The sequence below is a fragment of the Odocoileus virginianus genome, chromosome 16 (assembly GCF_023699985.2).
Source record: "Odocoileus virginianus isolate 20LAN1187 ecotype Illinois chromosome 16, Ovbor_1.2, whole genome shotgun sequence".
NCBI classification, from domain to species: Eukaryota; Metazoa; Chordata; class Mammalia; order Artiodactyla; family Cervidae; genus Odocoileus; species Odocoileus virginianus.
The window spans coordinates 33312801-33338753 of NC_069689.1; the positions used below are offsets into that span (position 1 = coordinate 33312801).

At 38.5% G+C, this 25953-nt stretch overlaps 1 protein-coding gene across 3 annotated transcripts in view; it reads right to left on the minus strand.

Annotated features, from left to right (window-relative positions):
- NUBPL (NUBP iron-sulfur cluster assembly factor, mitochondrial) overlaps positions 1–25953 on the minus strand; it is a 238166-nt gene that overhangs the window by 178182 nt on the left and 34031 nt on the right. For all 3 annotated transcript variants that reach the window (XR_011491825.1, XM_020870428.2, XM_070478048.1), the window contains one exon: positions 11129–11219. Coding sequence is in view for 2 of the 3 variants with exons in the window: in XM_020870428.2 (XP_020726087.2) it covers positions 11129–11219 (91 nt within the window). In the remaining variant the exon portion in view is untranslated. The remainder of the gene's footprint in view (positions 1–11128; positions 11220–25953) is intronic.

Here is a 25953-nt window from a genome sequence, read left to right on the forward strand (position 1 = left end):
ACTCCATGTAACATAATTCTCAAATGTCAAATTACTAACAATATAGGCTCTTTCTCTTTTCCTAAAAATGGAAAAAAGTGGTACGAGTTGTTCATCTACCACAAAGACTAATGGCTAAGAAAATATCTTAAAACCGTCTATATTATTCATTAAAAAAATAAATATTATGATTGCAAATTAAGTTACTCATATGCCCAAAGTAGAATATAAAGTATGCATCTAATGTAGAAATTTAACATAAAACTTCTTCTTTTATTCAACTAAGATTGACTGAGCATCTACTATATAACCAAGTCTAAGTGAAACTAAGCCAGAAAGCCTCTGCTCTGTGATGTCCTACCGTCTGGCAGAAGAGACTGAAAACTAAACAGATAACTTACCCTTGCAATTGCAATAAGGAGAGTGAGGAGTGAGAGGAGGAGTCAAAGAACAGAATCATTAAAATTGAGACTTCATAGTAGAAATTACTTGTGGAGGAGGGGCAGAAGACAATAGAAATGTAAGGTGTCTCAGGCAGAGAGAATATACTATGTGAGGGTCCCCAGCACAGAACATGGCATTTTTGAGAAAAAGAGGCCACGGAGAGTGGTACTCATTGAATAACAGAACAAGATTACTGGAATTGAGGCAGTGGAAGTAAATAGAAGGCAGGGGCCAAATGACAGAGGTGTTTATAACATTGATAATGTTACAAACAGTAATACAGGTAGCAGTAATAATAAGAATTTTAAATATAATAAGCTCTGTCACTTTTTGTAACACAAAAATATAGTTTTTGGCTGTAATTCCTAACAATTTGTACACTACTGAAGTTTCCAAACTGAACAACAGAGAAAGTTTACAGCTAAGCTTACTAAGTCTCCCAAAGTGAAAGTGAAAGTAAAGTCGCTCAGTCCTGTACAACTCTCCCCACGGACTTCAGTTCAGTTCAGTTCAGTGGCTCAGTCGTGTCTGACTCTTTGCGACCCCATGAATCGCAGCACGCCAGGGCTCCCTGTCCATCACCAACTCCTGGAGCTTACTCAAACTCATGTCCATCGAGTTGGTGATGCCATCCAGCCATCTCATCCTCTGTCGTCCCCTTCTCCTGCCCCCAATCCCTCCCAGCATCAGGGTCTTTTCCAATGAGTCAACTCTTTGCATGAGGTGGCCAAAGTACTGGAGTTTCAGCTTCAGCATCAATCCTTCCAATGAACACCCAGGACTGATCTCCTTTAGGATGGAATGGCTGGATCTCCTTGCAGTCCAAGGGACTCTCAAGAGTCTTCTCCAACACCACAGTCCAAAAGCATCAATTTTTCAGCGCTCAGCTTTCTTCACAGTCCAACTCTCACATCCATACATGACCACTGGAAAAACCATAGCCTTCTTTGTTGGCAAAGAAATGTCTCTGCTTTTTAATATGCTATCTAGGTTGGTCATCACTTTCCTTCCAAGGAGTAAGCATCTTTTAATTTCATGGCTGCAATCACCATCTGCAGTGATTTTGGAGCCAAAAAAAGTAGTCTGACACTGTTTCCACTGTTTCCCCATCTATTTCTCATGAAGTGATGGGACCGGATGCCATGATCTTAGTTTTCTGAATGTTCAGCTTTAAGCCAACTTTTTCACTCTCCTCTTTCACTTTCATCAAGAGGATTTTTAGTTCTTCTTCACTTTCTGCCATAAGGGTGGTGTCATCTGTGTATCTGAGGTTATTGATATTTCTCCTGGCAATCTTGATTTCAGCTTGTGCTTCTTCCAACCCATTATTTCTCAGGATGTACTCTGCATGCATGTAAGTTAAATAAGGAGGGTGACAACATACAGCCTTTCCTATTTGGAACCAGTCTGTTGTTCCATGTCCAGTTCTAACTGTTGCTTCCTGACCTGCATACAGGTTTCTCAAGAGGCAGGTCAGGTGGTCTGGTATTCTCATCTCTTTAGGGATTTTCCACAGTTTATTGTGACCATGGACTGTAACCTGCCAGAATTCTCCATCCATGGGATTTTCCAGGCAAGAGTGCTGGAGTGGGTTGCCATTTCCTTCTCCAGGGAATCTTCCCAACCCAGGGATTAAACGCGGGATTTAAACCAGGGATTGTTGGCAGCCGCTTTACCGAGCCACCAGGGAAGTGAGTCTCCCAGAGAACCCTCACTGTTCTGTTTTCCCCCAGTTCTGTAATGACGGCTCTCTTACAGAGCAGGCCGATTCCCTGGGTAGAGACCATAAACACACTGAAGAAACCCTATACTGTTACGCTTCGTACAGTTAACACTGTCAAAAAATACACCCAGTTTTTTCCCTTTTGTAATGGTGGTAAAACATTCATAACATAAAATTTACCATCTTAATCATTAAGTACACAAGAGAATGATGTTAAATATCATGTTGTCCAACCATCACTACCATCCCTCTCCAGAATTCTTTTCATCTTAAAAAACTGAAACTATATATCTACCAAACAATAATTCCCCACTCCCCTTTCCCCCAGCTCCTGGCAATTACCATTCTACATTCTGTCCTTAAAAAATTGACTAAGTACCTTATGTAAGGGGAATCACACACTATTTCTCCTTTTATGACTGGTTTTACTTCACTTAGCATAACATCCTCATGATTCATCCATGTTCCAGGTTATGTCAGAATTACCTCTTTAAGGCTGACTAATACTACATTCGTGGAGAAGGAAATGGCAACCCGCTCCAGTATTCTTGCTGGAGAATCCCATGGACAGAGGAGCCTGGTAGGCTACACTCCATGGGGTCACAAAGAGTCAGACACGACTGAGCGACTTCACTATCACTAATACTACACTGTATGTATATACCATATTTTGCTTAACCATTCATTAACTGATGGACACGTGGGTAGCTTCTGCCTTTTATCTACTGTGGATAACACTATGAACGTGCGTATACAAAATCTATCCAATCTTAAAGAACAAGATGGCATTTCAATCCATTGCCCGATATAGATGTATGCCACACATAGACAAAAATCTAGAGTGGACGTGCAGAAAGAAAATGAAAAAGATGCCTTATTTCATTATTTTTGTGTGTGTGTGAAAGTCAGTCTGTCATGTCTGACTCTTGTGACCCCATGAGTTATACAGTACATGGAATTCTCCAGGCCAGAATACTGAAGTGGGTCCCTTCTCCAAGGTATCTTCCCAACCCAGGGATCAAACCCAGGTCTCCCACATTGCAGGCAGATTCTTTACCAGCTGAGCCACCAGGGATAGCATGTCTAATTTCTCTTCTCTCTTGATAGCCTCCAAATCCAGACCATCAAAACTTTTCATGCCTCTTAGTATAACTTCATTATTAATGGCCTTCTGCCTTTTGCACGGGAGTCCCCAATTCATGGATGAATTATTTCCCTATCTTCCACTTCAAAACTCATTTTACATTCTGCTTTCACCAAACTCTTTTTCTGTCTTAAATGCTTTACTTTCTGTTAGCCCAAAAAGAAAAAAAAAAAAAAAAAAAGGAGGGGGGAAGCATATGTTTTGTTAAAATATTCCTCAAAGGTTTCTAAAGTACTCACTGAATTATTAAAGTAACTATGAATCAGCAATAATGTGTTCTGTTTTAAAAAGCAAAAATTCAGAGAATACATACATAAAAAGTAGAGTATTACACACAAAATTGCAAACTATCCCTCCACAATACCTAATAATAGTAAGTTTCTTTTAATTTTCCTCATTTCAGAGAAGACACTGAAAATGTCCTCATGTTGAGAAACTGAAAATGATCAAAGATTAGGAAATAAGGGGAAAAAAAAACACATATTTTTTTCCAGTCTGGGGTTAGACTAGAAAAGAGAGTATGAACTGAGGTAGAAATTACTAGGCAGACAGTGTAGAACTCTGAGACCTCAGTCTTGTTTTCAGTAAACATCCCACTCCATTGTCCTGAATTCCTGGAATGTATCTTTAGTCTGATAAATTATCAGCACTCAGATCCAGGGAAGGGTAGTAATTAACATCTGTTTCATATTGAATTCAGTTCAGTTGCTCAGTCCTGTCCGACTCTTTGTGACCCCATGGCCTGCCCCATGCCAGGCCTCCCTGTCCATCACCAACTCTTGGAGCTTGCTCAAACTTATGTCCATTGAGTGGGTGATGCCATCCAACAATCTCATCCTCTGTTGTCCCCTTTTCCTCCCACCTTCAATCTTTCCCAGCATCAGGGTCTTTTCAAGTAAGTCAGCGCTTCGAATCAGGTGGCCAAAGTACTGGAGTTTCAGCTTCAGCATCAGTCCTTCCAATGAATATTCAGGACTGATTTCCTTTAGGATGGACTGAATGGATCTCCTTGCAGCCCAAGGGACTCTCAAGAGTCTTCTCCAACACCACAGTTCAAAAGCATCAGTTCTTCAGTACTCAGCTTTCTTTATAGTCCAACTCTCACATCCATACATGACTACTGGAAAAACCATAGCCTTGACTAGCCGGACCTTTGTTGGCAAAGGAATGTCTCTGCTTTTTAATACGCTATCTAGGTTGGTCATAACTTTTCTTCCAAGGAGTAAGTGTCTTTTAATTTCATGGCTGCAGTCACCATCTGCAGTGATTCTGGAGCCGAAAAAACTAGTCTGTCACTATTTCTACTGTTTCCCCATCTATTTGCCATGAAGTGATGGGATCAGATGCCATGATCTTAGTTTTCTGAATGTTGAGCTTTAAGCCAACTTTTTCACTCTCTCCTTCACTTTCATCAAGAAGCTCTTTAGTTCTTCACTTTCTGCCATAACGATGGTGTCATCTGCACATCTGAGGTTATTGATATTTCTCCCAGCAATCTTGATTCCAGCTTGTGCTTCTTCCAGCCCGGCATTTCACATGATATACTCTGCATACAAGTTAAATAAGCAAGGTGACAGTATACAGCCTTTATGTACTCCTTTCCCAATTTGGAACCAGTGTGTTGTTCCATGTCCAGTTCTAACTGTTGCTTCTTGACCTGCATACAGATTTCTCAGGAGGCAGGTCAGGTGGTCTGGTATTCCCATCTCTTGAAGAATTTTCTACAGTTTGTTGGGATCTACACAGCCAAAGACTGGCGTAGTTAATAAAGCAGAAGTAGACATTTTCTGGAACTCTCTTGCTTTTTCGATGATCCAACGGATGTTGGCAATGTTATCTGGTTCTTCTGCCTTTTCTAAATCCAGCTTGAACATCTGGAAGTTCACAGTTTATGTACTATTGAAGCCTGGCATGGAGAATTTTGAGCATTACTTTGCTAGCGAGTGAGATGAGTACAATTGTGTGGTTGTTTGACCATTTTTTGGCACTGCCTTTCTTTGGGATTGGAATGAAACCTGACCTTTTCCAGTACTGTGGCCACTGCTGAGTCTTCCAAATTTGCTGGCATATTGAGTGCAGCACTTTCACAGCATCATCTTTTAGGATTTGAAATAGCTCAACTCAAATTCCATCACCTCCAATAGCTTTGTTCATAGTGATGCTTCCTAAGGCCCACCTGACTTCGTATTCCAGTATGTCTGGCTCTAGGTGAGTGATCACACCATCATGTGTGTGCTATGTATGTTAAGTATTTTGACCTTGGTTAGAAATAATGTGACTTAAGGAAGGATATAAAAATGGCTGTTAAGTCCCACCTTGGGGGGACTCTTTACTCTGTCTCAGTGTCTATGCTGAGAACTTTGTACTTTCCTCCTCTTTAATAAATCCTATTCGCTTGCTACCATGAGTGTTTGCATGTTCGTAGATTCCATTCTTCAGCTCCATGGACAAGAACTCAGATTCCTGTATCAGAACTACAGATAGCTTTAAAATGTATGGCTATATTACAAATGTACCCTCCTATCAATCTACATATCTTAAGGGTAGCCCTCTGATATAACTCAGAAAGCAAAAGAGGCATAGTAGGACACCAATCTTGTCTTGGGGCAGGTGCTAATTGTAAACACAAAGATGTAAGGACTATTCGACGTATAAGCAGACACATCTGGTCAACACTATTTGCTGTCATCCTGTGAAAGAAAACAAAAATTAATAGGTAGTAACTACTAAAAAATGGCTTCCCAGGTGGTTCAGCAGTAAAGAATCCACCTGAGAAGCCAGGAGACACAGGAGGTGTGAGTTTGACCCTTAGGTCAGGAAGATTCCCCTGGAGGTGGAAATGGCACCCACTCCAACATCCTTTGGCTTCCTTCAATATTCTTTTTTGTGTTTTTTTTTTTTTCCTCCAATATTCTTAGGCTTCCCTTGTAGCTCAGGCAGTAAAGAACCTGCCTGCAATGCAGGAGACCTGGGTTCGATTCCTGGATCAGGAAGATCCCGTGGAGAAGGGAAATGGCAACCCACTCCAGTATTCTTGCCTGGAGAAGCCCACGGACAGAGGAGCCTGGCAGGCTACAGTCCATGTGGTCGCAAGAGTCGGATACAACTTAGCTGCTAAACCACCACTGGTATTCTTGCCTGGAGAAATCCATGGAGAGAGGAGCCTGAAGGGCTAGAGTCCATAGCATCACAAAAAGTCAGATATGAACAAGTGCCTGACTATGCACACACAGCTACTAAAATACACTTGGTTGTTCTGTAGATAAATAAAGCATTCTTCACTGACTTTATGTGCTACAACGTTTGGCTAAGATGGTTCGCAGCAGAACAAGTAGAACTCCAAAAAAGAGGCTGCCTATTCTGCAGCTCAGAACTGGCAAAGAAAAAAGGAAAAGGGTTTTACCATATTAAAAAAATTATTTAGTTCAGACTATTCAATGACCTGTGTAAGAAACAATAAGCCAAGTGAAGGGTAGACTTCTGTCTTGATAAAGTAGGGTGACAGGATTCTTCAAAGAACACAAACCTCATCTCTGAGGTATTTTAAAGATTTTAAAGATAAAAGTGCCTAAAGCCAGATTTAACAAGATCAAATTAATAAGATTTCAGTTCGGTTCAGTCATGTCCAACTCTTTGCCACCCCATGAATTGCAGCACGCCAGGCCTCCCTGTCCATCATACTCATACTCATGCTCATCGAGTCGGTGATGCCATCCAGCCATCTCATCCTCTGTTGACCCCTTCTTCTCCTGCCCCCAATCCCTCCCAGCATCAGGGTCTTTTCCAGTGAGTCAACTCTTCATATGAGGTGGTCAAAGTATTGGAGTTTCAGCTTCAGCATCAGTCCTTCCAATGAACACCCAGGACTGATCTCCTTTAGGATGGACTGGTTGGATCTCCTTGATTCCTTCAACTCCTGATTTGCACTTTGCCTTAATATTCTGGGCTTCCCTGGTGGCTCAGTGGTAAAGAATTCACCTGCCAATGCAGGAGACATGGGTTCTATCCCAGGGTAGGGAAGATCCCTTGGAGAAGGAAATGGCAACTTACCTCAGTATTCTTGCCTGGGAAATCCCATGGACAGAGGAACCTAACAGGCTACACAGCCCATGGGGTTGCAAAAGAATTGAACACAATTCAGTGACTAAACAACAACAATTTAATATTGTAGGTATAAAACAGATTGTAAACAAAATCCAGGAAGGCAGCAAGAAAAAAAGTCACTTCTATAACACTTTGATTATGCAATACATCCCAGAACACTTTCCAAAGATAATCAGAGGAACTTTAGCATCAGATGAAACCCAAGAGTCCACAAGACAATGATCAGAAGAAGCAAATTATAATTGAGAAACTTTCAGAGCTGTAACTACTGCATCAGAATTTAATTATTCAAGTCAGTAACTTCAGTAACACCCCTAACTCTCTGCCTTGGAAGAAGAAAGGTAATTTCAGAAATAAGTAGAATTCACTCTCATTCTTTATGCACTTAAATTATCTTAAAAAAATTTAGTCACCTCTTGGCATTTCTTGCTGGAGATGACTGCTATTATAAAAAGTCATTTCCCCAAGCTGATTTTCCACATTTTCTCTGTCTCTTCTGTACACACATTCATTTCATAAACTTGGAAAATGCTTATTAAGACAGAGAGAGCAGAATATTGTGACATGAGTAGAAAATCTATCCCCCAACAAAAGAAAAGTGAATCCTACTTGAAAAAAAAAGACTCATAGTTAATCATTATTAATAATCACTGTGTCATCCTCAATAAAATTACTTGACATTTCAATTTTAGTAACCTTTCTCCACAGGCCTTAAAAATTTTCCTACTTTATTAGCTAAACATACTTTAAGACATTCTTTAGTAAAACTAAGTAGTGATAAATTCACAAGTGTGATAAAGTGTGAATTCATCATCATAAAACTGTGAAAGAAAACAGATTTCTAACAATAAAAGTTAGTTGAGAAAGTTTAGTGAAAATCCTCAACAAAAAAGAGTATTACATTAGTGAATTAACAACACATTTCTGTGTGTAACTACCATGTAATATTTTCTTACAATTTCAACTGAAAACCTTCCTAGTCAATAATTTCTAGGACTACAGTTTGGCTATACTGTAATATGAAATCTGCATATTATGTTATTTACAAACTTAAAAAAGAGAGAAATGACTGGTATTTGTTCTTTAGACAAAAAACAAAAAGTTTAACTCATGCTAAGATGATAATTTCTCAAACTATACATGGATTTTATTCTAAATTCCATTAGGTTCCCAAAGCAACTGGTCATTTGCAGCCATTATGTCAGCCTGGTGAGGTTTTTGTACAATACTCTCTCTACAAACGGGCTAGACTTTCTATTACCATAATTTTGCATACTGCATGCCAACATAGAAAATCACTGTTGTCCTTTTAAGCTGATAGCAACATTTTCAGCTTAAGAAATCCAAAATGATTTTAAACAAACTTTTCCTCAATTATTGAATTCACTTCTCTAGAATCAAATGTAAAATTTCCCTTGGTGATCAAGACTAAAATATCTAAGTACAAGAAGTGTGGTTTTTCTATAATCTCCTCAAAAAGAAAAAATATAAGAGAATGAGTCTGCCAACTTTAACATGGATTTTTAAAATTAACAAATTGATCAAAACTACATTACCATATGTCTGCTTAAATAATGAACAAAAAAAGACAACCCTGAAGCCCCATCCCCCTATGGTTGTGTAGCTAAGTGCAATAACAGGGGAAACATTTCTAAAGCTAAGATTCTGCTCACAGTTCTACCTCCCCAAAATCTGAACCGCTGAAAACAAATCGTTTTTCTTACTGTTAATAAGATAATTTCATGTTGCACTGTGCTTTCTTTAATAAACAGTAATACAGGATAAATTAAAACGACAAAAACATAGAAAAGTCAATATGATGCCAATTAGCACAATGGGAGCAGGTTTATCTAAGATTCAAAAACCAATTTAAAAGATGAGCTTTCAAGAATCCACACTCTTCTAAGTGAATGCCTTAATCGTTCAGTTTATTTCTTATGGGACTTGAGATCTGCTTGTCAACACACATTCTTTTCAGGCTTTCCAAGATTTCCAGTAGCTCATTTTTACCAGAAAGTCTATTTAATGGCAGCCAATTTGCAAACATCAAATTTAAGAGTACAGCTTCAGGAAAACAAGAAAGAAATTAAAGTTCATTTCATGTATTTATACTGGCATACACTGAACAGACTACTTAAGAAAAAATTGACACCAAGGGCTTCATTTTGCCATTACTCATGTGCTACATGCACTAGTCTTCATGCTACTTAATCAAGAGACAGACATAAAGAGTCTTATCATTTAAAGTACACAAATTCATTACTTCTTTGTGTAAGTTTGACATTTTGGCTCATGGCACATATTTGTAAAGTAAGTACGCATTCCACTAAAAGGGCAAAGAACAAAGAAACTAGAATAAATTAGCTTTCTTTTAAGTTTCTATTTTCACAAAACAAGAAAACAACTTAAGTGGATGCTTGTAATGTAGGACGGCTAGGGTCACTTTTATCATCACTAGAGCCTTAAATTCCTTCAAAATAATAGGAAGAATCCTTATTATCTGATAAGCGGTTATTCAGAACTTAATGCTGTAACTGATTTCAACAACTACAGCACGAACAAAACCACCTTGGTGGTGGTTTAGCCGCTAAACTGTGTCCAACTCTTGCAACCCCATGGACTGTAGCCTGCCAGGCTCCTCTGTCCATGGAATTCTCTAGGCAAGAATATTGGAGTGGGTTGCCATTTCCTTCTCCAAGGGATCTTTCTTAACCAGGAATCAAACCTGGGCCTCCAGCATTGCAGGCAGATTCTTTAACCACAGAGCGATGAGGGAAGCCCATCTCAGCACAAACAAAGGCACCTTAAATAGCAGATAATGTCTTACTACCTAACATTTAATCACAACGACAAAAATAACACCTTCTGTTATGTACACAGAAAATTCAATAAAAACTCTTCAGTAAATACAGGCATTTTGTCCTAGATTCATGGAAAATAAAAGGTCCAATAAGAAATAAAAGAAATTATTCAATCTCATATGCTTACTATAGTTACAAATAAATTTTAATAAACTGTCTTCATTCAAAACTATTTTTCAAGGACAGTTACCAGTTGTTTCAATTTTTCCTTTTTTGAGCATAGAATTTCCTTGTTCTTAAAGATTTATATTTAATAGTTTTGTAAGAAAATATAATAAACAACAGTTTAAATATTAAAGATTTATCCAAAAAATAACTCTGTCCTATTATTGATGGCAATGAAGGCTGGGGAGAGAAATCAATGTTTTACAGTTTTTTCAAAAACAATTTAAAATAAATATAAGAAAAATCTGATTAGAGAAAATAATTTTCAGCTTTTCTAACAAATAGTTAAGTCACTCAGTCAGATACTTTCTATTCAAATACCCCCACACACCCACACATTTTATATACAAAGACAATGAGCTAAATTTGACCATGTACAGTGCGCCAAGCACTGTGCTTCATATGCACTGCATTTACAGCAATTTTGTAGTTAAGTAATTAAATATAGCAATTCTATCTGGTAAGTACAAGCGTTTAACCCTGTTTTACACATGGGGACATTGAGGCACAAAGAGGTTGAACAAGTCATTCAAAGCTACACTGTTAGTCAGTGACAGAGCCAGAGTTCAAACCCAGAGAGTCTGGCTCCACACCTTACGTGCAGTGTCCATGAGGTATACATGGCATATGGCACAACGCCTGACACCCAGCAGGGACTAAATAAAAGTATAGCTATATTGTCATAGTCTTTATCTCTTCTTTACTTACTCTGTGATAATTCTGGATTGCCTTTCAGATTCATCATCTTTGGAATTGAAGGGCCATACACATCCACATCTAACAAACCAACAGCCTTTGACTGTAAGAAAACAGAATTTACCATAAAATTTCCCCACTCTTCATCAGAGATAAAGTGCACAGCAACAGTAAGTCTAACTACAGAGAAGATAATTTGTAAAATATTTCAAAATCATAACCTAAACTTTTAAAGCAACAGTAAGGTAAAATAACATAAACTGCTCAGTGTAAATATTTTTGTTGGTTTCCTAATGTCTTCCAGATAACTGACCAAAGAAACCCACTGCACACACTTTAAACATTGTGGTTCAGATCTCCCATACAGTCACAAACAGACTAAGATTTTTTTGATCTGAGAACTAACAAATTACATGCACACAATGTTAAAATAATGGTTTACAACAGCAAACATAACCCCAGGAAGATGGAGCATTAACTTTTAGAAAGACTATCTAACACACCAAAGAATACAAAATAAGGGGAGAAAATCATGGAAACAAGACCATAATTAAAGCAAGTGAGGAATTCTGATGCAAATCTGGCATGGAAATGCTAATGAGGATAGTGGCAGACATAATACAGAGGCAACCTCTTATGTGCAAGTCACAGTAGAACACCCAAAGCCTTCCAGAGAATTCATAAACAACCAAAACTGTTTTCTTTGATGATTTATGCAGCTGCCCAAGAGCAGAATATCTGACTGGTCTCTTCACTAGCTGACAGTTAATCAGCAGATTAACAAAGAAAGACAAACAAAATTCACTATCTCTAAATAGGTCTTTTTATCTTCTCCCCCCACCACCTCCCTGCTCTTTCTCCTTTCACAGATTAAATCAATTTGTTACTGGTTTTTCTCATATACAAGCAAACAGAATGCTAATACTAACACAGTGCTTTTGAGTTCTGTTTCCCCAGGACATACAACTCACCCGGTTCTCTCCCTGTATGCTGGCAAGATAAAATTCTTTACAACTCTCAAAACTTTTTAACACTAAACAATCTCTCATTTTCTGTTATCTACCTATTTCCAGACACAAAATTGCTTTTTAAACCTGTCTGGTTCCTATAAATAGACAAAATAAGGTACATTCAAATTTATGCCCCTAACTTTGACTCAAATGGCAGTTCTAAGAAAATCATTTAATGTCCCTCTGTGACTCACAGAAGCTAAAGGACTCAAGATTACTATCTATCTCTCAGTTTACTGTAAAATAAATGAAAAAGGAGGAAGAATACATTACCTTTAATAGAATGGTGATATATAAAAACTGGGTTTAATACTTTAAAAATTCATTTTGAGTGTTAGTTTCTAGCTTTCTCATCAAAAGTAGATATAATACCACCTTACACAGTTACTATGAGGAGTCAATGAGAACTGTAAATAAAATCCTTAGCAGAGTGCCAGGACCCAGAAGGAATTCAAGTGGTAGGAAGAAATAATCAGGAAAAGTCTAGGAGGTTCTTTGGGTGATTTAGCATGGCATGTGTTTAGAGATTCTGATTTCTCCACAGAGCTGGCTGTGGAAGTCTAGTTTATCCAGGTTCTTAACATAACATTTCTGATTAACCTTCTTCCGTCCTTCCCTCTCCTCCTTCCTTCCCTGTGTCCCTCTCTCCCTTTCACTTTCCTCTCTTCCTACTGGTCTTTGTACCTTTCTCTCCTCTGTTTCCTTTTTGATGTATGTAAGCACCGGTACTAAATTCAGGTCAGTCAGTAGCTTTAAAAAGGTAGAACATTCAATGAGAAATTCTGACCCAATTTAACTCCTTTTCAAACCACAAACAAAAGAATTCAGTTGAACTGAAAATACAGGTAAATTCACTATGGATAAAAAGATTTTCAGACCTAACAAACGTGGATAGCTGTTAACTATTATCTATGGGTCTGCTAATATTATAACTATTGCCTCTTTTCCATATCTTTTCCATGATACCTACAAAACTAAATGCTATAGTGGATAACTGTTAACTATTATCTATGAGTCTGCTAATATTGTAACTATCATCTCTTTTCCATATTTTTTCTATGACACCTACAAAACTAAATGCTATCATAAAATAATAATAATGCCAATTAAAACAAAAAACATTCTAAGATTCTTTGTCCTTGCTCTCATTTATTTTAACATTGCTTTTAAAGTAACTTGAAAGGGTTAGGTCCCAGGTTTCAAATAAATCTTCTATAAATACCTGTCAAGTAAAATAACTTAGTTTTCTAAGTTTATGTTTTCATGAAACAAGAAAACAACTAAGTGGGTACTTGCAATATAAGATTGCCAGCTCAATTTTATCATCACTAGATCTTTAAGTTTCCTTCTGTTAGGTAGTTAGAATAGGGAAAAGAAGTCCAGAATGGCAGTGGCTAAAAGACCTGGAAGGGAAAAGCCCTTGAAAATAGAACAAAGGAAGGTCCGAGGACCGGAATGAGAACCTCAGGTAAAACAAACAACACTCCTGGCTGGCCCAATTTACATAAGATTGTAAACACATAAAGAGGAGGCAAAGCCCTCTTCTCTCTCTCTCCTGTGCGATGGGGCGCTCTTCTCTTCGCGCCTTTGGGTCGACGTGCTCTCACGCCTCGAAGATGGATTTTCCTGCTATTATCTAAATAAAATAGAGCTGTAACACTGAGCCATAACACTGATTTATTTAAGAGCTATAACACAGTCTGTTCGAGACCTGAGAGCTAGAAACACCATCTGTCCTCCGAGAGCTGTGACCCGCCAAGGGGGCTTTAATGTCCGTCACTCCAAATTTTTGTTGTGACGAGACAAAGAACCAAGGAGCATACACTCGCCTGACACTTCAAAATGTTAGGGAGAATCTATTTATCATCTATCTGTCCTGTCTTCTAGAAGAAAACTATGCTTGTCTACAAGTGAGCCCTTGGCATCATGGGTTAAAACAAAACCAAAGACCTGCTCTAAAATTTGCTGTGGTAGGAATGGATTTTGCATATATACCTAGATATCTGCTAGCATACGTTATCACATAAGAATAAAGAGGGCAGGGAGGGAAATCACAAGAAGCTAATTTCCTCTGCTTCCTAGAGGATGGAACTGAGAATAATGGAAAATCCTCTACAAGTCTCTACTGACTGACTAAATTTAGTACTAATGCTTACATATATCAAAAAGGAAACAGAGAAGCAAAGGTATTGAGACGGGAAGGAAGAGGGCAGGACATAACTGTTAAAAGAATGACACAACCACGAAAAACAAGAGGATAAGACCAAAACAGGTTAGAACCTACTAGGCTCAAGATGGAGGAAGACTCGACTTCCAGTAGACCTCGAGCCACACTATATGCTCACTGGAATATGTTTGCATATGCTAACTATACACCCACAGGTGCCATGACAGTTCAGAAGCCAATTAAAAAGGCCTAAAAGTGGGGGAAAGTTATGTCCAACCTAGATAGCATATTAAAAGGCAGAAACATTACTTCAGCAACAGAGGTCCATCTAGTCAAGGCTATGGTTTTTCCAGTGGTCATGTATGGATGTGAGAGTTGGACTGTGAAGAAAGCTAAGTGCCGAAAAATTGATGCTTTTGAACTGTGGTGTTAGAGAAGACTCTTGAGAGTCCCTTGGACTTCAAGGAAATCCAACCAGTCCATCCTAAATGAGATCAGTGCTAGGTGTTCATTGGAAGGACTGATGTTGAAGTTGAAACTCCAATACTTTGGCCACCTCATGTGAAGAGTTGATTCATTGGAAAAGACCCTGATGCTGGGGTGGATTGGGGACAGGAGGAGAAGGGGATGACAGAGGATGAGATGGCTGGATGGCATCACCAACTCGATGGACATTGAGTTTGAGTAAACTCCAGGAGTTGATGATAGACAGGGAGGCCTGGCATGCTGCAATTCATCAGGTCACAAAGAGTTGGACACAACTGAGTGACTGAACTGAACTGAACTGAAAAGTGGGTGGTGCCCCATCTCCTGAAAATCCCCACTCCTTCTCTAAGATGGTTAGACTATTCCTGCTACTTCTTGTTTGTTGTTTAGTTGCTAAATCCTCTCCGACTCTTTGCAACCACAGGGACTACAGCCCACAAGGCTCCTCTGTCAGTGGGATTTTCCATGCAAGAATACTGGAGTGGGTCGCCATTTCCTTCTCCAGGGGACGTTCTGAGCCAGGAATCAAACCCCTGCCTCCTGCATTGGCAGGCGGATTCTCTATCTCTGAGCTATCATGGAACCCCATAAAAACTAAATTACGTAGACCACTACCTACCAGCCACAGCCAAGCTCTGCTCTCACTTTTCAAAAGGACTCCATGCCCTGGGGTCAGCTCTTACCTTCTAAAAAGAGTGTGTGTGTGTGTGTGTATTAGTAGATCAGTCATGTCAGACTCTTTGAGATCCCATGGACAGTAGCCCACCAGGTTCCTCTGTCCATGGGCTTCTCCAGGGGAGTAGTTAGCCATTCCTTTCTCCAGGGGGTCTTCCCGACCTAGGGATCAAACCTGGATCTCCTGCATTACAGGCAGATTCTTTACCATCTGAGCCACCAGGGAAGCCCCTCCAAAGAGTGCATCTCTCTAAATGAACCTGCTTTCATTTTACTATGGCTAGGTCTTGAACTCTTCTCTGCATGAGGTCAAGGACCCTCAACTGGCAGCCATCCCAGGTACTCAGTCAAGACCTGGGACATGACCATCCTCTCATACCCCATTTTTCCTACAATATACAATGGTCAGTAGGAGGAGAGGAAAGAGAAAGAGGGGCACAGGGAAGCAGGAAGGAAAGGATAGAGGAAAGTTAATCAATAACGTTGTACTAAGAAACTGTATAAACTAGGCTTCCACAGCCAGCTCTGTGGACAAATCAGAGTCTCTAAAAACATGCCATCCTAAATCACCCAAAGAAACACCCAGACTTTCCCTGATTATATCTCCCCACCACCTGAATTCCTGCTGGGTGCCAGGCACTTTAAAGATTTTATTTACAGTTCTCACTGACTCCTCATGGCAACCGTGTAAAGTGGTATTATACCTACGTTTGATGAGGAAGCTAGAAACTAACACTCCAAATGGTTTTTTTTAAACTATTTCCTCCTTAGAATGAAGCTGAATGGAAAACTAAACACAAAAATACCAACCACATAAAACTCCACCGTAACTTGAACATGACCTATATACAGAAGACTTAGATTGAAAAAATAGGAGTCAGCATGATTCTCCCGACAGGGCCAAATAATAGAAAATATTTTAAGCCTTGTGGATCATTTGATCTGAAACTATTGAACAGTGCCACTGTAGCACCAAAGCAACTATAAACAACACGTAAACACAAATGAGCATGGCTCTGAACCATAAAACTTCATTTACAAAAACAGACAGGATTTAGTCCACAGGTCACAGTTTGCCAACAGTGATTTTAAAAATAAACTTTTTCATGACAAAGTTATTCAGCTGCCCAACAACCGAATTTTGGCGAAGCCAAGAGCAGGCAGAACACAGTCATCCCTTTGGTGTCAGAGGAGCTATCTCAGTAAAGATTTACTTCCTCATCCTTAATTGGCTAGTTTTAAAAAATAATAAGGAGCACATTTTTTAGGTTGTTTCATTGGAACTTAGTATGCCTTATTTTGATTTTATAAGATGCAAATAAGTCAGTGCCCATTAAATAGAAACTCCAAAGCCTGTATTAACTAAAGTATATTGTACTTTGATTGTGGCACAGCTACCAACCCGATAAAATTACCACAACTACAAAAATCAGCTGAAACATATCTTCAAGTCTAGAATTCAATAATGTTTAAAAGATGCAAAATAAACTTTGTTTTTCAAAATTTACAGCATTATTTTTCAATAGGCTCCTATTTTAAGTTTATGAACAGTTTCAATTTAAACTTTCAACAATTTTACACTGTAGGAAAATAAATGAGCAAGGTAGAGGTTACAAATATATGCAGCTGATTGTTCAACTAAGTTTTATGATGCCTTTCCGCCTCATTCCTCCTAAAATAATTATATTTAGTCAAGAAAGGTCCAATTAAGATTTTTCATTTCAGTTAAGCCCAAAAGAATAATCACTACAAAAACCTCATCAAATACACAACAGACAAAGAAAATGATTATTAGCAAAAAAAACCTTGTAAATGCACCATTGCAGGGTGGGCTTTCCAGGTGGTTCAGTGGTAAAGAACCTGCCTGCCAAGCAGGAGACGTGAGCTTGCTGCCTAGTTCAGGAAGATCCCCTGGAGAAGGAAATGGCAACTCACTCCAGCATTCCTGCCCAGGAAATCTAATAGACAGAGGAGCCTGACAGACTACAGTCCATGGGGTCACAAAAGAACTGAATACGACTTAGCAGCTAAACAACAACTATTGTAAAGCAGAACTGCCATCATAAACTTAACCTAATATGTTGGTACCTAATATTATACCCTTTCTCTGACTCTCCTGCAGTACTCAAACTCTAGCAGACAACAGAAACACTACAGATAAAACCCCAAGATGCTACTTAGATTTTTGTATTTGTTTCTTTACAATTCACAATACCCTGTAAGAGCTAGACAAGGTGGCAGAATTATTCAGAGTGATTATAATGTTTCATTACCGCTGCATGAAAGCTGCAATTTGAGAGCCTACAAGTCCTGTTTTTTCATGTGTCTTGGATTTCAAAGCCTCCAGCAACAAATTTGATAGTGCTTTGTTCTTCCAACAGAATTATTACTAAAGAAGACTGCAAAGCTTCATGATGTTCTTTTTATCCATGACATCTGCTAATAGAACCCATCAAAACAACATCTTAGAGTGGTCTACCTGATTATTTGTAAGTAAACATTCATTTAAGATTAAGACCTACTCAAAAGTGTCCTTTCCATAGAGGTATCCAGTTAAGAATCCCATGATTATCTACACATTATATTACATTTAACCTTGGACTGGAATTTGGGATTTATTCAATTTGAAGCTTAGTCAAGCCTCTTTTTCCTCTCTCTGTTAAGCTTTAAGTCAAGCTGTCATTCAAAGAATTTAAATCTTAGTACAGAAAAATGCTTCTTATCTTGTTCTTGTTGTTCAGTCACTGTCGAGTCCAACTCTTTGCAACCCCATACACTGCAGCACGCCAGGCTCCTCTGACTTCGACCATTTCCTACAGTCTGCTCAAATTCATGTCCATTGAGTCAGTGATGCTATCTAGTCATCTCATCCTCTGCCGCCCTCTTCTCTTCCTGTCTTCAATCTTTCCCAGCATCAGGGCCTATTCTAATGGGTTGGCTCTTCACGTGAGGTAGCCAGCATGCAGGAGCTTCAACTTCAGCAGCAGTCCTTGAAATGAATATTCCGAACTGTTTTCCATTAGGACTGACTGGTGTGATCTCCTTGCACATTCTCAAGAGTCTTCTCCAGCACCACAGTTTGAAAGCTTCAGTTCTTCAGTGCTCATCCATCTCTATGGTTCAACTCTCACATCCATATATGACTACTGGAAAAACCATAGATTTGACTATATGGACCTTTGCTGGCAAAGTGATGTCTCTGCTTTTTAATATGCTGTCTAGGTTTGTCATAGCTTTCCTTCCAAGGAGCAACTGTCTTTTAATTTCATGGCTACAGTCACCAACTACAGGGATGTTGGAGCCCAAGAAAATAAAATCTGTCATTGCTTCCACTTTTTCCCATCTATAAGCCATGAAGTGATGGATGCCATGATCTTAGGATTTTTCATGTTGAGTTTCAAAAGCTTTTTCACTCTTCCCTTTCACCCTCATCAAAGGCTCTTTAGTTTCTCTTTACTTTCTGCCATTACAGTGGTATCACATCTGCACATCAGAGGTTGTTGACATTTCTCCAGCAGTCTTGATTCCAGCCTGTGATTCATCCAGCCCAGCACTTCACATGAAGTATTCTGTATAGAAGTTAAATAATATACAGTGACAATATACAGCTTTGACGTACTCCTTTCCCAATTTGGAACCAGTCAATTGGTTCATGTCCAATTCTAACTGTTGTTTCTTGTCCTACATACAGGTTTCTCAAGAGACAGGTAAGGTGGTCTGGTATTCCCACTCTTGAAGAATCTTCCACAGTTTGTTGTGATCCACAATCAAAAGCTTTAGCATAGTCAATGAAGCAGAGATGGATGTTTTTCTGGAATTCTCTTGCTTTCTCTATGATCCAAAAAAATGCTGACAAATTGATCTCTGGCTCTTATGCCTTTTCTAAACCCAGCTTGTACATCTGGAATTTTTCAGTTCATGTACTGCTAAAGCCAAGCTTGAAGGATTTTGAGCATAACCTTACTAGTATGTGAAATGAATGCAATTGTATGGTAGTCTGAACATTCTTTGACATTGCCCTTCTTTGGGACTGGAATGAAAACTGACCTTTTCCAGTCTTGTGACCACTGCTGAGTTTTCCAGATTTGCTGGCATATTGAGTGCAGCAGTTTAACAGCATCAACTTTAAGGATTTTAAATAGCTCAGCTGGAATTCCATCAGCTAGCTTTATTTGTAGTAATGCTCCCTAAGGTCCACTTGACTTCACACTCTGCGATATCTGGCTCTAGGTTAGTGACCACACCATCATAGTTATCCAGGTCATTAAGACCTTTTGTACATAGTTCTGCTGTATGTTCTTGCCACTTCTTAACCTCTTCTACCTCTGTTAGGTCCTTACCGTTTCTGTCCTTTATCATGCCCATTCTTGCACGAAACATTCCCTTGATATCTCCAATTTTCTTGAAGAGATCTCTAGTCTTTCCCATTCTATTGTTTTCTTCTACTTCTTTGCACTGTTCATTGAAGAAGGCCTTATCTCTCCTTGCTATACTTTGGAACTGTGCATTCAGTTGGATATAACCTTTCCCTCTCTTCCTTGCCTTCCACTTCTCTTCTTTCCTTAGTTATTGAGGAGTAAAGCCTCCTCAGACAACGATTTCCCCTTCTTGTCTTTCTTTTTGGGGGAATGGTTTTGGTCACTGCCTCCTGTACAATGTGACGAACCTCCATCCACAGTTCTTCAGGCACTCTGTCTACCAGATCTAATCCCTTGAATCTAGTTGTCACTTCCCCTGTATAATCATAAGGGATTTGATTTAGATCATACCTGAATCGTCTAATGGTTTTCCCTGCTTTCTTCAATTTAAGCCTGAATTTTGTAATAAGGAACCAATGATCTGAGCCACAGTCAGCTCTAGGTCTTGCTTTTGCTGACTGTATAGAGCTTCTCCATCTTTGGCTGCAAAGAACATAATCAATCTGATTTTGGTATTGACCATTTGTTGATGTCCATGTGCAGAGTCATCTCTTGTGTTGTTGGAAAAGAGTTTGCCATGACCAGTGCATTTTCTTGGCAAAACTCTGTTAGCCTTTGCCCTGCTTCATTTTGTACTCCAAGGCCAAACTTATCTGTTACTCCAGGTATCTCTTGACTTTCTACTTCTGCATTGCAATACCCTATGATGAAAAGGACATCTTTTTTGAGTGTTAATTCTAGAAGATGTTGGAGGTCTTCATAGAAATGGTCAGCTTCAGCTTCTTTGACATTAGCGGTTAGGGCACAGACATGGATTACTGTTATGTTGAATGATTTGCCTTGGAAACAAACTGAGATCATGCTGTTGTTTTTGAGGTTGCACCCAAGTGCTGCATTTCAGACTCTTTTGCTGACTATGAGAGCTACTCAATTTCTTCTAAGGAATTCTTGCCCACAGAAGTAGATACAATGGTCATCTGAATTAAATTCACCCATTCTCATCCACTTTAGCTCACTGATTCCTAAGACATCAATGTTTAATCTTTCCTTCTCTTGCTTGACCAAATCCAATTTACCTAGATTCATGGACCTAACATTCCAGGTTCTTATGCAGTATCTTTCTTTACAGTATCAGATTTTACTTTCACCACCAGACACATCCACAACTAAGCATCATTTCCCCTTTGGCCAAGCCGCTTCATTCTTTCTGGAGCTATTAGTAATTGCCCTCCATCCTTCCCCAGTAGCATATTGGATACTACTGACTTGGGTGGGGGCGGGAGGGATGCTCATCTTTCAGTGTCATAGCTTTTTGCCATTTTATACTGTTCATGGGGTTCTCCAGGCAAGAATACTGGAATAGTCTGCCATTCCCTCTTCCAGTGGACCATGTTTTGTCACAACTCTCCACCATGACCTGTCTGCCTTTGGTGGCCCTGCATGGCATTACTCATAGCTTCAATGAGTTATGCAAGTTCCTTCCCGGCAACAAGGCTGTGATCTATGAAAAGGTTCTTAATTCTTAGTTAACATTAAATAACTTTGTCCAACCATTATGACTTCTGACACTCAAAGTGATAAGAGAACAATTTCCTACTATATTTATCAAAGGACTGTCTAAATCTTCAAGTTCAACCAAGAAAGAAAGAGGAACAAGAGCAACATAAAGGGAAAAGTTCACATGGCAGGACAGAGGGCAGAGATGAGCTCGTGAAAAGGACAAAAGAATCTCAAATGATGAACTGTTTGTAAACAAGCTAGAAATGGAAGAGCATCAAATTAAAGACTATTTAAGATTAAAAACAAAACAATACAAAAAAACACCAAAAGAGATCATCTTAATCTTCTGACTGCTTTTTAGCCAAAGAAACCAGTCCAGAGATAATGTCATAGCTGGGTCTAGCTTCCAAGTCTCTTTCCAATATACCATAAAGCCAAATCACTAACACTCACTCACCACTCCTCTTTCTTTTCTTCCCATCTCATCTCTTCCCCTACTATTTTTCCCCTTTCACTCCACTCCAGACATACGGCCCCTGGCAGTGTATTGAACACACCAGATTTGCCCCTGGAGAAGGAAATGGCAACCACTCCAGTATTCTCACCTGGAGAATCCCATAGATGGAGGAGCCTGACGACTGAGAGACTTCACTTTCACTTTCACTTTAGGACTTCTGTAGTTGTTATTTCTTCAGTGAAGAATGCATACCTCCAGGGATCTATCTTTTTCTGTCATTTCTTCAAGTCTCAATTCAAACATTACTATATGGTGGTCTTCACTGGGCACACGCTGTTTAAAACTACAACTCCCTCATCGTTACATAGCATATGTCCTTTCCCCATCGTGTTTTTTCTTTCTTCTTAGCACCTATATAAATATTTAACTTGCTATATATTTACTTATTTATCTTGTTTATTTGTCTCACCCACTAGAATACTAATTTCCTCAGGGTAAAGAATTTTGTATGTTTTATTCACTACTGTAAATAGAATCTAGAACAGTGAGCAGTCATGGAGATACTCTGTGCTATCTCAAGAAATTTTGATTCAGTAGGTCTGGGCCAGAGTTCAACAAACTGTGTTTGTAACACTCTCGGGTATAAGAAGACCACAATGTGAAAAACAGTAATTTGGATAGTACGGAAAGCAAAGATGAAAATTTGCTCTAAGGCCCATGCCTTGGGATCAGCAGGATCAGGGTAACAGTCATCTACAGTAAACAACAGTAACAGTGAAGAGTGTTCTTTTTCTTTCTTTAACTACAAGATAGTAGTTTACATTCTGCCATATGGGTAAATAGTCACATGGCATGGGACAAATGTATATAAAAAATTATTGTTTACCTAAAATTCAAATTTAATTTAGTGAGCATATTTTTATTTTCTAAATCTAGTAACCCTACTCCAGCATCTCTTCTCAACAGGGCAGTCAGAATGATTCAGAGTTGAAACATAAGTCAGATGATGCCTACTCAAAACCCTTCACTGACACCCCTTCCTACATTTCATTCATGGAAAGCCAAAGTCCCTACAGCTCACCAGACACCACATAATCTCTTCAGTTTCTCATACCCTTGCCTTCCAATCCTGTTAACTTTCATCACCTGTTAACTTCAGTCCACTTTTACTCCAGAAGCCAAAGTGATGTTTTTACTATTCAGTGAACAGTAAGCTAGATATGGCCCCATGTATTAGCCTTTGAATTGGCTATCCCTTTTATTTGACACAATCTTCCCACAGTCACACAGATTACACTCTCATCTTCAAGTTTCTGCTCAAATGTCACGTTTTCATTGGGACCTATTCTAATCTGAAGTACAAACCAAACCCACCCTCACATATGCACTTTCTCTCCCCCTTATCTTAGACTACTTCTATCACGTTCCAATATGCTATTTACTTACTTATGATGTCTAATATCTATTTATTGTGAACTCCATAGGCTAACGATATCCCCAAGAACCTAAAATAGCAATAGTAAAATAAATATTCATTGAGTGAATGGGTGGATGAATCAATGAATAAACCTCCAGTGTTCCTCTACAGAGTATCAGGATTGGTTACTGTATGATCCCTTAAGATCTAATACTCTATGAGTTCATGAAATGCCCTCTCCTAACACCTCTACACTAATAGTTTAAGTTAGAGAATTCAAAATTAACTAATGTAGGTGAAGTTTAAAATATCTAGTATTAAGAAAAGGAGGGGATCATACATTTCCTTGCAGTCTATTCTTAACCACCACTTTTTCCCAAGAAAATCCAATGTTATCTTCATTTTTCTACTGGTCTCAACTCCAGAAAAATGGGACTTCACAGAAGAAAATCTAGTGCAAATACTGGTTATAGTGGGCTGCTGTAAGATACATGTATATATATATGATAAGAATATACTATCTTAAAAAAAAAAAAAGCACACTATCTAAATTTTTTAAAACTAAACCCACAATATAATGTGAAAGGGCTCATTAAAAAGAAGGCAAAAAAAAAAAAAAAAAGGCAATTTTTATACCTGTTCACTACCAAGATTAGGTTTAATCCAGAGTTTTAAACATAAAAAGGCTGTTTTTCTTTTTAACATAAAAAACACAGAAGAGTGTGTGTGTGTGTGTGTGTGTGTGTGTGTGTAGTTCCTTTCCAGAGTACACACACACACTACAGAGACAGGCAACATCTTATCTTCTTTAACAAAAAGTAATTGTCTTAAGTTCTACATTTTCATCTAGCAAGTAACAGAGAAAGTAAATTAGGAATAAAACAACTAAGATTAAGAAAAACCTTGCATCTCTGGTCTTTATAGTTAAAGAAAAAAAGTATCAATGCTCTTAGTAGAGTCTTCAAAATCAGAAAAAAATTAGGAAGCCTTCTATCACCATGGTAATACAGATGCAGAAAAAGATACTTCTAGATACTAACGTCTAAAAATAATAATCATCTTATCTGCGACATCAACCAGCCACCTTTTTGACAGAATCTAAGCCTACAGAACTACAAACCTAACCAAATAAGAACCTTCTTTCCCAAATCAGATAAGGTACTGCAGCAAAAGCACTGAAAACCAACATCAATTCCTTCGAAATGTCCTTAACTAAACTGCAATGCAGGCAAGGGCATTTACAATTCTGAGAGCAGCTCTTGCAAAGAAAAGCAGTGCAGCAATGCAGGAATCAGATGTAAACAGAGCACCTGACCCACCCCCCAGATTCAAAACCACAGGAGCCAGGCGGCTGGTTTTCAGCCCACGTCTTCATGTGTCCTCCGCTCTCCTTCCACCAACTGCTTCAATACTGCCCTACCCAGGAGTTAGGGTCCTCCCTACTCCCCAAGGAGATGAGATGGAAACAAACTACTGAGAAGAAAAAAACTGAGAGAGAAGACAGGAATTGGTGAGAGCCAAGTCAGGGAGGACGGGGAGAATAATTAAGAAAAAGAAAAAAGACAGACTGTTACTGTGAGAAAGATCTGGATAACTTCTTCTTGTACAGAATCAGATCATGAAATTCAAAGGATGTGGAACAGTTCTGCCACCAATATGTTATAAACTAAATGAAACTACGGAAAAACATATTGAATGTAAAATTTGGGTAATTGTTCTCTTTCTAACCCATAATCAAATGCAGCAACTTCCATTCCATTCCAAAGAGAGAAAATGAATTTCTGGCAACACGCGGCACTTTACCAAAAGAAATTTATAAGGTAGGCCTAAGAGCACTGAGGAGGAAACACATAGCTTCTTTAGAGCTATTCAAAACAAAACCGCTATTGCTTCTAATGGGAAATTTCAAAGTAAGTTGTGCATAACGCTTTCCACCTAAAACTATAAAGGGGAAAAGCTGTCTGGGGCTTTTTACCTTCTGAAAATTACCTTATAAAACAATATTTTTATTTTATTGTTTGGTAAGTGTGGTTCATGTATCTCTGTGCTTACAGAGAAAGAGGAAGAGTAAGTAAGGAAAAATTTCTAATGCAAGATTGGCTTTAGATTCTAGTTTAACATACTTCCACCCCCCTATTACAGAATTAATTAAAAACAAAAACAAAAAACACAGCCTATCTTTCATTTTAATATTTTAAATTAAGTTTCTTATTCAGTACACAATTATTCATATAAAAGAGACAGAGAGATAGACACAAATGTCTCAAGCCAATACTATGCATACACATTAGTGGCTATCTGTTAGCAAGCAAAACTGTATATATATTCTGTAAAATGTATTTAGGGTTAGATATTCAGGATTTAGATTTAGATGCATCACAAATGCATCCATATTATAAATGAAATTAATAATAGTATTGTATTCAAATATTTATATAACTACACAACAAACAAAAATAAAGTCCAAAAACCTCAAGGTACTATTATGGTCGCAAAGAGTCGGACACAACTGAGCAACTGAACTGAACTGAACTATTATGATCATCAAGTATAAAATGATGTTATAAAAATATCATTACCTAAACCCAAGTAAATTATATTTATGTAATTAATTTCAATTAAATGCCTACTGCAATTACACCATACTTTAAAATATCTCAATACACCTTGATACAATATTTAATTTTTTATTGAAGTATAGTTGATT